Raw genomic sequence first — 13,368 nt, 5'->3', positions numbered from 1 at the left:
CACATCACTGCAAATGACAACATTTGATTCTTTTTTGATGGCTGAGTAATACTCTCTCATATGTATACCACATCTTTCTTTATCCATTCCTCAGTCTATAATTTAGCTATTCTTGATGAGGCTGCTTTAACTTCACGGTGCATGTGTTACTTCAAATCAGTCTTTTTTTATCTTTTTGGTAAACACCTAGCAGTGTGATCGCTGGGTCATAGGGTAGCTCTTAACTTTGTGAGGCGCCTCCATCCTGTTTTCCAGAGTGGCTGCACCAGCTCGTATTGCAACCAATGGTGTAGGAGGGCTCCCCTTCCTCCACATCCTCGTCAACACCTGTTATTTCCTGTATTGTTAATCTTAGCCATTCTGACAGGTATGAAGTGGTATCTCATTATGTTTTGGTTTCAATTTCCCTGACGATGTGTGGTATTGGGCATCTTCTCATATGTCTACTGGCCATTTGGATGTATCCTTTGGGAAAAAAATGTCTGTTCATGTCTTCTCCCCATTGCTTAACTGGATTATTTGTTTCTTGGGTGTTGAGTTTTATAAGTTTGGATATTTTGGATACTGACCCTTTACTGGAAATTCTACCACTCTTAAGGTCCACTTTTCAGTGTACACATATACAATCTTGATCCTGACACCTAAGACAATTTATTAGAAATTAAAAAAAAAAAACACGTAGTTTCTAGCTCCTTCTCTACAAAGAAATACTTGCATACATTTTGCTTAACAAACTGCTTCTATCCATGAAAGAAATTATCTGAGATTGGAGACTTGAGTGTCTTGGCGCATTCCAAATGAGCCACATTAACTATCCCAAATCTTAATTCATTAGGAAACTCCCATCCCCTGGACCCTCAAAGTTCTGTGTGTGTCCATCCAAGGGGATGGAGAGGCAGTGGGCAGAGGGAAGAGCAAGCCTTACTTTTCACTGTTGGCACACCGGAACTGGGTGCTGGAGCACCTGGGCACGCAGACATAGAGGGTACCCAAACGAAGGGTTTGGAAGTCATCTGGACACTCACAGGTGAATCCATTTCCTCCTGCTCTGATGAGGCAGAGATGAGAACAGCCACCATTGTTGGTACCACAGGGATTGCTCACTAGTAGAAGGAAAATATGTTAGTTCACTTAGAATATCCAACACACATGAATTGATTGCCCATCTCATTAAACTAGTCATCGCTCAGTAAGAAAAATCATACCAAAGTTTCACGCTTTTTCGCAAAATTCATAAATGGGACAGATGGCAGAAGTGTAAGCAATGCTGTGCTTTGAGAAAACGGATCTATGTGCAACCAGAAGTGAGACATACCCGCTGGTGTTCTGGGCTAGAAAAGATGTGTTTCTCAACATCTTTGGAGAGTGGATGGGAAACTTAGCTTACATTCATGTGGCTAGACCTAACAGTTTTAATTTCTAGCAGATGCTATATTCTCTCATTCTAAGAATATGGGCAACAGAAGTATGGCCAAGAATGAGATGGACAGGTAAACTGTGTGGCATCTTTACTAATTTACTGGGTCACCACTTGTAGATGGAAATTAATTTGAACTTCTTTATAAATGGATATAGATAGATACACATGTATGCATGTATATATATATTTTAATTAAGTAAACTCTATACCCAACGTGGGGCTCAAACTCATGATCCCAGATCAAGAATCACATGCTTTACCAACTGAACCAGCCACGTGCTCCTAATTCGAATTTTCACTAAAATAATATAAAGAATATTAACTTCCGGGGTAGGGGGAGACCCTGAGTATCTTTTATTTTGCCAATTCTCATTTTTCCTTACTTTCAAGCTTACCCCATTTTAAACAAAACACAACAAAGGAAGCCAAAAAAATCCATTCTGGAGTAAATTCTGAACTTTTGCTAGATTATCTATAAATCATGAAATGGCTTTGACTACATGATGAGGAATATAAGTTCACAAGAAAAAAAATATAATGAGACACTGTGTTGCTCTTAACATTATTACCTTCCAGATGACAAGCATATGTTTAACACACAAAATTTAATATTCAAATAGAAATTTACTAAATTGTGTTCTATAATTATTCTCACTTTTTTTAAACATTTCTTTTAAATCAATCATTTTAATGGATTAATCTGGGTATTAGGGAATGACTGTTTATCTCTTGTTATAATTTATTGTGGTTACATAGGAAATGCCCTTATTTTTCAAGGATGTTATCTTAAATATTTAGGAGTGGAATATCACGATAGTTTTTTTTTTTTTAAAGATTTTATTTCAGGGCACCGGGGTGGCTCAGTTGTTAAGTGTCTGCCTTTGGCTCAGGCCATGATCCCAGGGTGCTGGGATGGAGGCCCCCATCTTGCTCCCTGCTCAACAGGGAGTGTACTTCTCCCTCTCACTCTCCCTCTGTGCACTCTCTCTCTCTCACAAATTAATCAATAAAATCTTAAAAAAGAAAGAACATAGTACAGGAGCGTCTGTTGGCCGTATTTGCCACCACTTAAGAATATACACTGTGAGTGAAGTCAACTAGAAGATGGAGGAGCCAAGGGATCGATTAATGCCTAATCGAGTTATTTGAACACTTCCCAAATCAAACTATGCCCTTGACTTGCCAGTTATGAAATCCTTGTGCTTTGAGTCCATTTACAAGCAGATCTAAAACAGGCAGATCTCATTCGTAGCGATAGGCATCAGACCAGTGGTTGCCAGGAGCAGTCAGAAGTCATGGACAGGGAAGATGCACAATGCAAGCTTGTCAAAAGTCACTTGACATGTATGTGTGGATCGAATTCTGGACTCTATTTTCTCCAATCTTAAGTCTATTCTTACTCCAGTACCATGCTTTGATTACCCACCCCACCCACCCCCACCCCCCCGCTTCAGCAACCCTCAGTGTGTTTCCTAGCGTTCAGCATCTCTTATGGTTTGTGTCTCTCTCTGATTTCATCTTATTTTATTTTTCTAACCCTTCCCCTTTGTTCATCTGTATCTTAAATTCCACATACGAGTGAAATCACATGATATTTGTCTCTGATTTATTTTGTTTAGCATAATACCCTGTGGTTCTATCTACATCTTTGCAAATGGCAAAGTTTCTTTCTTTTTGATGGCTGAGTAACATTCCATTGTGTATATATACATCTTTATCCATTTATCTGTCAATGAACACCTAGACTTTTTCTGTAGTTCGGCTATTGCTTCTATTAACATTGGGGTTCAGGTGCCACTTTGAATCACTGTTTGTATCCTTTGGATAAATACCTAGTAAAGCAATTTCTGGGTCATAGTTCTATTTTTAAGTTTCTGAGGAACCTCCATCCTGTTTTCAACATGGCTGTACCAGTTTGCATTCCCACCAACAGTGTAAGAGGGTTCCCCTTTCTCCACAACCTCGTCAACACTTATTGTTTCTACAGGTTTTATTTTAGCCATTCTGACTGGTTTGGCGCACTTTAAAATACTTCAGTCACTTCAGCTCAGAAAATACAGCAACACAACAACTGTTAATTCTTATCAAAAATGAAAACCCAGATTGATCTTTAAGAGTAAACCAGGTGTTAAGGGGGAAAAAAAGTTGTAAGCAGGTTTTCCCATATGTTTCGTAATAAACATTACCACATTAACAACATTCTCTTTGTAAATCATCATGTTTACTCTTAAATAAGAATGGCATGCGGAGAAGCTAAAGCAACTGGGCCAAACTTCCACACACTCACCAATTGGCTGCCTGTATGGATGATATACGCGGATGTCAAATGGTTTGTGTGTTGTGTTCACCAGCACAACCCTATCTGATCCATCATATTTGTTTCCCTTTTCAACTGTCCTTGTATTCCAGTCGGTCCAATAAATAGTATCTTCAAAAATGGTGATAGCAAAGGGGTGAGACAGCGTTCCGTCATATACCGTGTGCCGATGGCGGCCCTCCAAATCAGAGTACCTGGGGCAGAAGAAGAGTCACTCAGTCAAGCTAATCTTTCTTCCAATGACATTAATGACAGATGCACTGACAAATCAATTAATAAAATTCTACCTTCTCAGGGTACCTACAGCCCAGATCCTCCCCCAAACTCCTAGACTCTAATTAAAACAAAAGCTAAGCTTAAAACATATTTTGGACTAAACGAAACATGCAAAAATTGAAAAAGCCATGCTCAAAGAATTGTAATAGCCACAGTTGTTCAACCATCTCTTAATTCCCAACCACAGCTGCTTTGCTGGACATACAGCTGGTTCAGCTCTTAGAGGCTTATAACCGCTCCGATTAATGTTCTCTATTCAACATCCCTGGGACACCATTTTCGTTTCCTAAGTCACTGGAAGAAATTAGAGGAGGGCAATACAAAGCTGGAATTTTGCCTTTTCATGAACATTTCTGAGGAGAAGCTGTTCTTAGGAAATACCAAGATTCTTGGTGTCACATGCGAGGAATATGCCAACTCAGATAGAGTACAGGCCTGCAGGCTTCACTCTGCTTACTGTGGCAGCACATTTATTATTAATCATGCCCTAGGCTCTATTTCTGAATACTTTTCCAGACAATTAAAATTCCAGAGGAGGTTTTCTGATTTCAAGGTATCACAGAGCATCCATGGCCAGATTTCCAGTCCTTCCAATTCCAATATCTCACTCATTCTATGAGTCTATGTCAAAATACTGGTATTTTAATATTTTACAATTTTAGACTAGACCCTAAAATCCAAAAAGAAAGTGGGGAGAGCTAGCAGCTAATAAATTTGATGCTAGCCATAAAAAATTAAAAAGGCTGTCCAAAAATGACAATTTATGTGAACTTATAGAAGCCATAGGAAAACTTCAAGACCTTCATGGCCAATGTTACAGGACAATTAGATCTCAATTTTAGAAATGAACAGTTTAAAAGGAGGACAAGGAAATTAAGATGAGTTGAGGACTAAGCTGTCTGCAATAGAGGAGAGATTACTACCTCTATTCTCTACAGGAAAATAAAAGAAGTAAAAGCACCAGGACAAAAACCTGATGGATCTGGCTTCAACGTTCATACTCTTTCTACTATACCATAACCACAGAGCTCAGTATTTCCTATAGGCAGTTTTAGTTGAAAAGGACTTCAGAGTGACTTCTAACACAGAGACCAGTTAGAATCTACATGGGAATAACACATTAGCAATACAAGTCCTAGTATTTGGAATAAATAGTTGCTTGGTTCACTTTATCCTGTTCTATTTACGTACTCAATGTAACCCAGGTGGGCATCTGCCCAGTAGAGTAGATCATTGGTGTAATCAATGGTGATGCCATTGGGCCACTCTATCTTGGTAGAGATAATCACAGACTTATTCCTTCCATCCATGCCTACTCTCCCAATGTAGGCTCGGTCAGCCCAGTCTGCCCAGTAGACATGCCTATTGGAGGAAACACAAAAGGTCAGTCCCTGAAGTTAAAAAAGTCAGTAGCCAAAAGACATAACTCTTCTCCAATCAGAATTCTACACACTGTCTCAGAAAGGAAAAAAAAAATGACAGAAAATAATCTAAAAGGGGATGATGTATAGGAAATGCTCAAGAATGAACATGATTAACTGGGCATTTCAGTGGATTTGACGTGTAGAGTCAAGTAAAGGTGGGTTGTTTTTTGTTTTTTTTTGTTTTTAACTACAATTTCTCTGCATGCAGCCAAAACAGGTAATCTGAAAAGTGAAATGGTGTGTCATGGCAAAGAAAACAGAAGAGCTGATGAATATCATTTGAGGATGCCATGCTTCTACCCATTACAACTAAACCATTTACCAGTTAGGAAGAGCAGAAGACAAATCCCAGCAAGATACTGGCCTTGAGATAACTATGTCAACAGCCTTTCTGGTGACAGAGGCAGAATATAGGCATGAGAGAAGAGCCCAGGATTACAGGGAGACAATACCCGTATCGCGGGTGAAGGACAATTCCTCTGGGATGATCAAAGCAGAAGGTATTGTTGTCATCCACACAGTGCTCAGCCAACTTGCGGCGGTATCGACCATCAAGGTCAGAGACAGAGAGGCAATTCAGGTAGGAATCCACCCAGTAGAGCTTTCTGAAATGGAAAGCCAGGAGTTACGACGACAAGACGTTTTGCTTGGGAAACAGTATATAGTAGTCACTGAACTTCCTATCCAAGCTACAGTGGAATCCCAAAGCCAACTGTTAGAAGGCACTTCCCCCAAGAAAACAGTGGGGGAAACAGGAAATGGACTTCCGCGCAAAGAGGCAGAAGATTCAAGAGCGAGCTATAATTCCCACTGTCACATAGGGAATTCTGGGGCCACACCTCACACAAGGATTCTGGCTTTACTTTCTTAATGCAGCATAAGCATCCTTCCCAGGCAAGGTAAGAGCTTAGAGGAGCAGGGATGTGGAAGAGAGAGGCATTAAGTGTTGTGAACCACAGTTTAAATGGTAGAGCCAAGGAAACAGACTTATCTAAGTGAATTATTGAGACTGCATGAAGGAACTCTGAATTATGGCCACAAGCTTAGATTTGATTCTCTATTGGTTATAATATACTTTTTAAAACCATTTCAACTTTTAGAGAGCTCCTCAGTGTTTTCTTACCTGGCCACCCAGTCCACAGCCAGACTTTCTGCAGCTGGTAGTCTGTGATTTATGATTGTCTCCCTGTTTGTCTTATTTAGAAACATTCTCTCAATGACTTTATTCTCCGTATCAATCCAATACAATCTCTTTTCTACTCGGTCAAAATCGAGGGCCACAGCATTGCCCAGTCCTTGCAAAATGAGGGAGTAAAAATGGCCATCTGTAGTGAGATTTCTCAAATAGTAACGGTTGCTAAAAATGAGATAGGGCTCGATGTTACTGTTCTGCCGGCAGCTCTTTCCGTCTGGTTCTCGGATGTAGCCTGGGGCACACTTACAGATGTAGGAGCCCATTACATTCTCACACATCTGACTACAGACAAAGGGTGTCTCCTTGCATTCATTAATGTCATTGCAACTCCGTTTGTCAGCCAGAAGCTTGTAACCAGGAAGACAAGAACAATAGAAACTGGTGAGGGTGTCCGTGCAGTTTTGGTCACAGCCACTGAGCCAAGGGTCACTGCACTCGTTAACGCCTGTAAGTAAAAGACAGGTATTAAAGATGCTAAAATGTCCACAATATACCCACCAGAGTGGTCCAAAGTCAAGCTTCCCTCTGGACAGCCTATTTATTAATGAAACATGCTAAAAGAATACAGACAATAAGGGTTTTCTAAAAGCCAGAGATACTCAAAATTCCCTATTTCTCAACTTCCTCCCCAATTAATCCTTCACCAGTGGTTTTAACAACTAATATAATGAACAAGCTTATGTCTGACTTCTAATCCTACAGCTGCCAATCTCCTTGTAACCAATAATTTAAAAAGTAACATGGCAGGAGAGAGAAGAAAGTAGAGCTGAAGAAAAGCGCCTGGCCAGTGGTGTGCTGGTAAAACAGATCTCGGGGGTAGGGAGATGCTGTAATTTGTAGCATCTTCCATTTTGGCCATGTGACTCTCATACCATGGCCAATTTCAGGTTACCAGAGTGACCTCACTGGACACAGAGCTGGAAGAGATGCATACATTTGGCTCCCACAAGATAGGATGAGCCACCCAGCAGTCCACTGGGTGTCCTTCTGGCTGGTCCTGTGACACATGGCCAAGCTCACCCAGAAACTATCTACATAGGGAAGAGAGTATGTTCCTAGTAATTATATTTTATAAATGCCCAACTGGTTTACCCATGAAGGTTGGAGTGAGAGGGAGTTTAAAACTCTCCCATCACCTGAAGATGAAAATGAACAGGGGAAGGAATCCTAGTAGAGGGAGACCTCAGAGAAGTCGTTTCAAGGGTTCAAAGTGATTGTCCTGCTTAACAATGGTGTTAGCTACTAATGGTATGAATCTACTCATCTTCTATTTTCTGTAATGACTGCCTAACTGATGAGTTAGCCTAAAAATGTTTGTGTACTAACTTCATATACTAAGAAACGCTTGCCTTTTGATAAAAAGAACAAAGACAAGCAATAGTCATTTTCTGGTAACATTCTACTTAGAGGACAACTGGAAAAGTCCTGGTGAGTCATGAAGTGTTGAGAAACCACATTCAGTTCCCTGGTTTTCCTTTTCCCAAATCCTCTGTTATACTCACCACATCCTTTCTCATCACTGTTGTCCAAACAGTCATCTAGGCGGTTGCAGATTTTCACCATATCGATGCAGTTCCCATTGTCACACTTGAACTGATGAGGGGGGCACGTGGTCTCTGGAGTGTGGCACAGGTGCTCCAGCTCGTCAGACCCATCACCACAGTCGTTCTCCCCGTCACACATATACTGCTTATAAATGCACATCCCGTTCTGACAGGTGAACTTGTTCTCGCTGCAGGTGGGGTAGGAGCAGTCCCTCTCATCGCTGTAGTCCCCACAGTCATTGCGCCAGTCACACCTGTGTGATGAGACCAGTACCACTCCTGGAGAGGCTGACAAGTCCCAACTATCACACGCTCAGGGCCTTGCTTCCTCCTCTGTCTACCTGAATGTCAGGCCGAGCATTTCAGTCGCAAGGTTACCCATGTCCTTAGTTCTCCCTCTCCTGGAATCACTATCTACCCCACCAATCTCCAGTTCCAGAAGAATCTAATATTTAGCATTCTATATGATCTCTCCAGGTGCTGGTGGCTACCATTAGAAATGGCAATCTAGAGATATTAAAAATAACTGCATTCATTTTTTTAAGCAGTCAACAAATTAAACATAAACTCATAGTTCTGGTGTTCATCAGATCTGTTCATGAGACAATGAGATGACTTATGGGCACAGGCAAATTCCTAGGCAGCCAGATGACAGAAGTGCCCACATCCAAATGAACATGTATTATACATAGGAAGATCACTATGTGTCCTCCAAGAACATGTATGTATCTTCCGCTCGGAGTAATGGTTACATTGTCCTGTTCCTTCCACCTTTAATCATAATACCCTGCCACCCACCATGAGCTGTGAGTAGTCATGGTGCTGGAAAGACGGAGAACCAGCAGAACAGCAAGGCTGTGGGCAAAGGAACAAGGCACTTCCTAGTCCTATTTGGGGACCTAACATTCCCAGGCATCACAAAGACAATAAGGTTCCCTGAAGTTCTGTAAGCCAGACTGCTATTTCTTTTCTACATTATTCCAAAATCCTTGGCAAGTTATGATTACTGAAGGGGTTCCTGCTGCCAGTAACAAAACATAAGCATAAAGGAATCATGGAAGTCAAAAGCAAGGAATTAAGTATAAAAGCACCTTGGATAGGGATTGGCAAAGCTTGTGCTTGACAATTCATAAAAGGATTTACCATGGAGGGCATAGGGCCTAGAGGCTTAGCATTAGAAGACGTCAAGGTACCAAAGCTGAATGTGGTCAGTTTTATAACTGATCTATGGTCAGGTCACTAACAAGCAATGCCATCCATAAACCTAGGGCACTGGCTAAGTGACTTAGAACAAAATGTGTGTGTGTAATAGTAAAGAAAGTTGTGATCAGAGCAAGCTGGTTCAGCCCCATTTGTTCTCCCAGGAGCTGCTTAACTCATTTCCAAATGATCTGAAACACAAACGCTTTCTTTTCCTCTAGCTTAGATCCCACTCAAAAGGAAGGAAAAAAAAAGTCAGTTTGTAAAGTAAATCAGAAGGTTTTTGGACATAATTGAACATTACTATTCCAGCAAACGGCTCACAACTCAGTCTTATCCAGATTCCTCGGCAGCAACAGTAATGAGCTAGGAAGAAAAAAGTCAAAAGGAAAAATGATCCCCTTGACCATCTCTCAAATAGGGGAAAACACATTGTGCCAAGCAAGCAAAAGTGCACATGAACAGGTCTCTTATTAGCAGCTAGTGGCACCCCCAAGCAAACAGAATCTGCAGTTAGTTTAGAACCTGTAGCTCAGGTTTACAGAGAAGCAGTATTTTTTCTGTTCTGTCATCGCCCTTGGCTAAAGCAGTTCTGAAAGCTCAGCAGAAACCAAACAAAAAACTAGGATGAGAGAAAGGGGAAGGAAGGTGGAAAGGAGTGTAGAAAAGAGGAAATAAGTAAAGAAAAGAAAAGAAGCAGTGAAGGTTTGTTTGGTAGGACAGGGGTAAGTCAGCTACAAGATCACACTGATCATGGCATTGTGAAGAAAGAGCTCAGAAAGGAAGTAGACAAAATCTAGAATCTGATGAACATTAAGAACTGATAGAAATCTCTTCTGTAGACTATAAGGCTAGGTTTTCAGAATATATCTCAGACTGATGGTACTAAATAGAACAGCATGGGGCGTCTGGGTGGCTCAGTGGGTTAAAGCCTCGGCCTTCAGCTCAGGTCATGATCCCAGAGTCCTAGGATGGAGCCCTGCATCAGGCTCTCTGCTCAGCGGGAAACCTGCTTCCCTCCCTCCCTCTCTGTCTATCTGCCTATTTGTGATCTCTGTCTGTCAAATAAATAAAAATCTTAAAAAAAAAAAAAAAAAACACACTCCTGTGCACTGCAGAACAGCATTCACATCTCTTAGCTACAACATGCATTCTCAGCTCACCTCACCTGCTTCTCCCCAATGTCTCACTGGCTCTAAGCCTAAGTGCCAAGCTCTGTTCATGATCATGCCTGTACTGTTCTTTTTCTTACAGCAAAGAGAAGGAAATCAAGTATCTTGTACCCTTGCCTCTACTCCAAGTTGAAAACCAAGATTTCACCTACTTTAAGAAAGAGTTTTCTTCTATTAAGCTCACCTCATTTGTTTCCCTGGCCCTCGCGCCAAGGTTACATTGTGCCTTTCATGAGCCATAAGCCTTTTTACCGTCATGGGTTCCCTCCTCCAGGAGCTTATTAAAAATTATATTTAATGACCACATTGGGATAAAGGCAGATATATTAATCTTACACATTAGAATACTTTCTTTGATCTAAACTTTCCTTTTTTTCTTTTGATTTTAAAAGGAATCCAAATATTTTCATGGACCACTAAAAGTACTATGATCTTAGGCATTGTGGCCACCATGCCTAATGGATGTTAGCCCTGCCCCTCTGTATATTTGAGGTTACTGGAAAATCTGAAGCCCCAATTCACCTGTATGAGTGTGGAACACACAATCCATTACTACAGGTGAAATCACTGCCAGAGCAAGACCTCCTGGTGCAATTCTGATGCTCATCATAGCCATCCGTACAATCCGCATCACCATCACAGACCCAAGACTGGGGAATGCACTTCCTGGCTGGAGGCTCATTATTTGCACAGAGAAACTCAGAACTTGAGCAGCTGTGGCTGTCTGAAACCAAAGCACAAAAGAAACAGAAACTACATGAAAACTCATTCCAGTAGTCAAATTCATTCTGAACCATTCCCCTTGCTTTACGTTACGTACTAGTGAGGGGGATGAAAGGAAAGTAGAGTACCACACGTGGACAAGTCACATCGCTTTCATGTAACAGAATATAATAAAAAAAAACCTTCAAATTTCCTTTTTAATTGCTCTAGACCTTGGATTTTTTTTAAGAAGAAATAAAACATAATAAAGCATCTCATTAATTTACTATAAAATTTATGTAAAATAATACTTTTCCCTTAGAACTTCAGAAACCTACTCCCATTTTGTTATTTGTGTACCAAAAATGCCTCATACTTGGTAAAAATGTTTGGTTTATAAAGTGTACTCACAAAAACACAGTATGAGATAGGTATTTTTATGCCAGTTCTACAGATAAAAATTGGAGCTCAAACTAGATGACTCCAAGTCATAGAACTTTCTGAAGACCTAGTGCTTTACACATAGGTCTTTCTCCTCCAAATTTAGGCTTTTTCAACTATATTACACCCAAGTAGAATAAGCATATATAGGAACAGAATATATCACCAAGACTTGTCAGAAACCCTGACACTGTCAGGAAAGAGAAGAGATGCTAACACATCATCATTAATGCCTGCAGAATAAAAGAACCGGCATTTTATCCAATCACCCTGTGAATGAATGGGAAAAAAAGAGGGGGTGTCTTGGTGAGGTGAGATGGGAGAAGTACATGCTATAGTCTATGTTTGTGCAGCTGCCAACTGCCCATTTCAATGGATGGAGTACACATGGAACTATAGACAGCCACCAACGTCAATGACATATGGGGTTGCAATGAAATGCAAACATCAGGGAGCCATTGTTTTCATTGCTGATCATGAAAAGATACTCTTCTAAGACATCACAGTTAAAAGAGTTCCATGTTCTATCGGTAATGGAAAATGGTGTTCCATGGTCTGTTCCACAAATTACACAAAAGAAATAACCCTCCCACTACCCACTCCTCAAAATAATATCAACAAGGTAATCAATGAAATTTGAGGCACAGTTAATTGCTACACTGTTTAAGGCTACTAGTAAGATTGGCCAATTGAGTTCTCTTTATCTGCTCAAGAAGTTTAAGACATTATTCCTGTCAGCTAAATGCAAGAGAAAGACAATAAACAATAAAATCATTTTCTATCATTTTAAGGCATTTAAGTAGATGCTCTCCAACCATTTCAGAGTGGAAAAATAAAGGTAACAATTTATCAGCATGCACTCAATTAAAGAGGAATCTACCAGTCATACTCTCCAAAGACACAAAACCAATCTCCTGAGTTTCCTTAGAAGGTAACTCTGCAGAGGAACAAACGGTTTCTCTTACCACAGTGGTGCCTTTCATCCTCATCACTCATGTCCCCACAGTCATTATCTCCGTCACAGATCCATTCACTTCGAATGCACCTCCCACTGTCACACTTGAACTCATTACTTAAGCATGTTGCTTCATGGTACTCTGAGAAAAGATTTAAAAAAAAAAAAAGTCTCAGGGAAAGAAAGTGGTCTGCAGTCTAAAAAATCTTACAAGAAGCCTGCTATCACATGGGCTGTCTAAAAAACTCGAGGAGAGCATTCCCTAGCTATGTACAGCTCTGCTGGGTCCTCCAAGGAGACCGATACCGGTGACCAATGGTCTGCGACTGAAGCAGTTGATTGATGGTGGAAAGCCCTCACTATTTTTTGTTACTAGGATGTGATTTGCTATTTCCTTACAGGTATGATAGAGAATTAACAGTCTTTTCCGAAGAGGATATAAACTACTACTTCACACATTCCATTTTTAAGTCTACTTTTCATCCCAGAACATTTTATTTGATGTAGACTATCCCCCACAGCATGCCTGATCTCCATTTTCCTGTTCTCTTTTTTTTGCTTTTCTCCATAGGACTTACCACCTTTCAACATGCTATATAATTTACTTATCTGTTTTGCTGCCTGTGTCCCCTCACCAGAATATAAGCCCAATGTGGGCCCCAAAGTACTTAGAACATAAGCACTCAATAAATGTTTGTTGATTTTAACTGATAAGATACGCT

General features: G+C 40.5%; 1 protein-coding gene across 1 annotated transcript in view; it reads right to left on the bottom strand.

Annotated features, from left to right (window-relative positions):
- LRP2 (LDL receptor related protein 2) overlaps window positions 1–13,368 on the bottom strand; it is a 105,249-nt gene that overhangs the window by 41,433 nt on the left and 50,448 nt on the right. The window contains exons 28-35 of the mRNA XM_004744018.3: window positions 12,657–12,788; window positions 11,071–11,272; window positions 8,135–8,430; window positions 6,561–7,077; window positions 5,890–6,042; window positions 5,205–5,375; window positions 3,708–3,931; window positions 926–1,103 (exon numbers count right to left, since the gene is read on the bottom strand). Of these exons, the coding sequence (XP_004744075.3) occupies window positions 926–1,103; window positions 3,708–3,931; window positions 5,205–5,375; window positions 5,890–6,042; window positions 6,561–7,077; window positions 8,135–8,430; window positions 11,071–11,272; window positions 12,657–12,788 (1,873 nt within the window). The remainder of the gene's footprint in view (window positions 1–925; window positions 1,104–3,707; window positions 3,932–5,204; window positions 5,376–5,889; window positions 6,043–6,560; window positions 7,078–8,134; window positions 8,431–11,070; window positions 11,273–12,656; window positions 12,789–13,368) is intronic.

This window comes from Mustela putorius, unplaced genomic scaffold (genome assembly GCF_011764305.1).
Source record: "Mustela putorius furo isolate JIRA1106 unplaced genomic scaffold, ASM1176430v1.1 tig00003869_pilon_pilon_pilon, whole genome shotgun sequence".
Classification (NCBI taxonomy): domain Eukaryota; kingdom Metazoa; phylum Chordata; class Mammalia; order Carnivora; family Mustelidae; genus Mustela; species Mustela putorius.
This window is presented reverse-complemented; position numbering and strand designations above follow the sequence as displayed.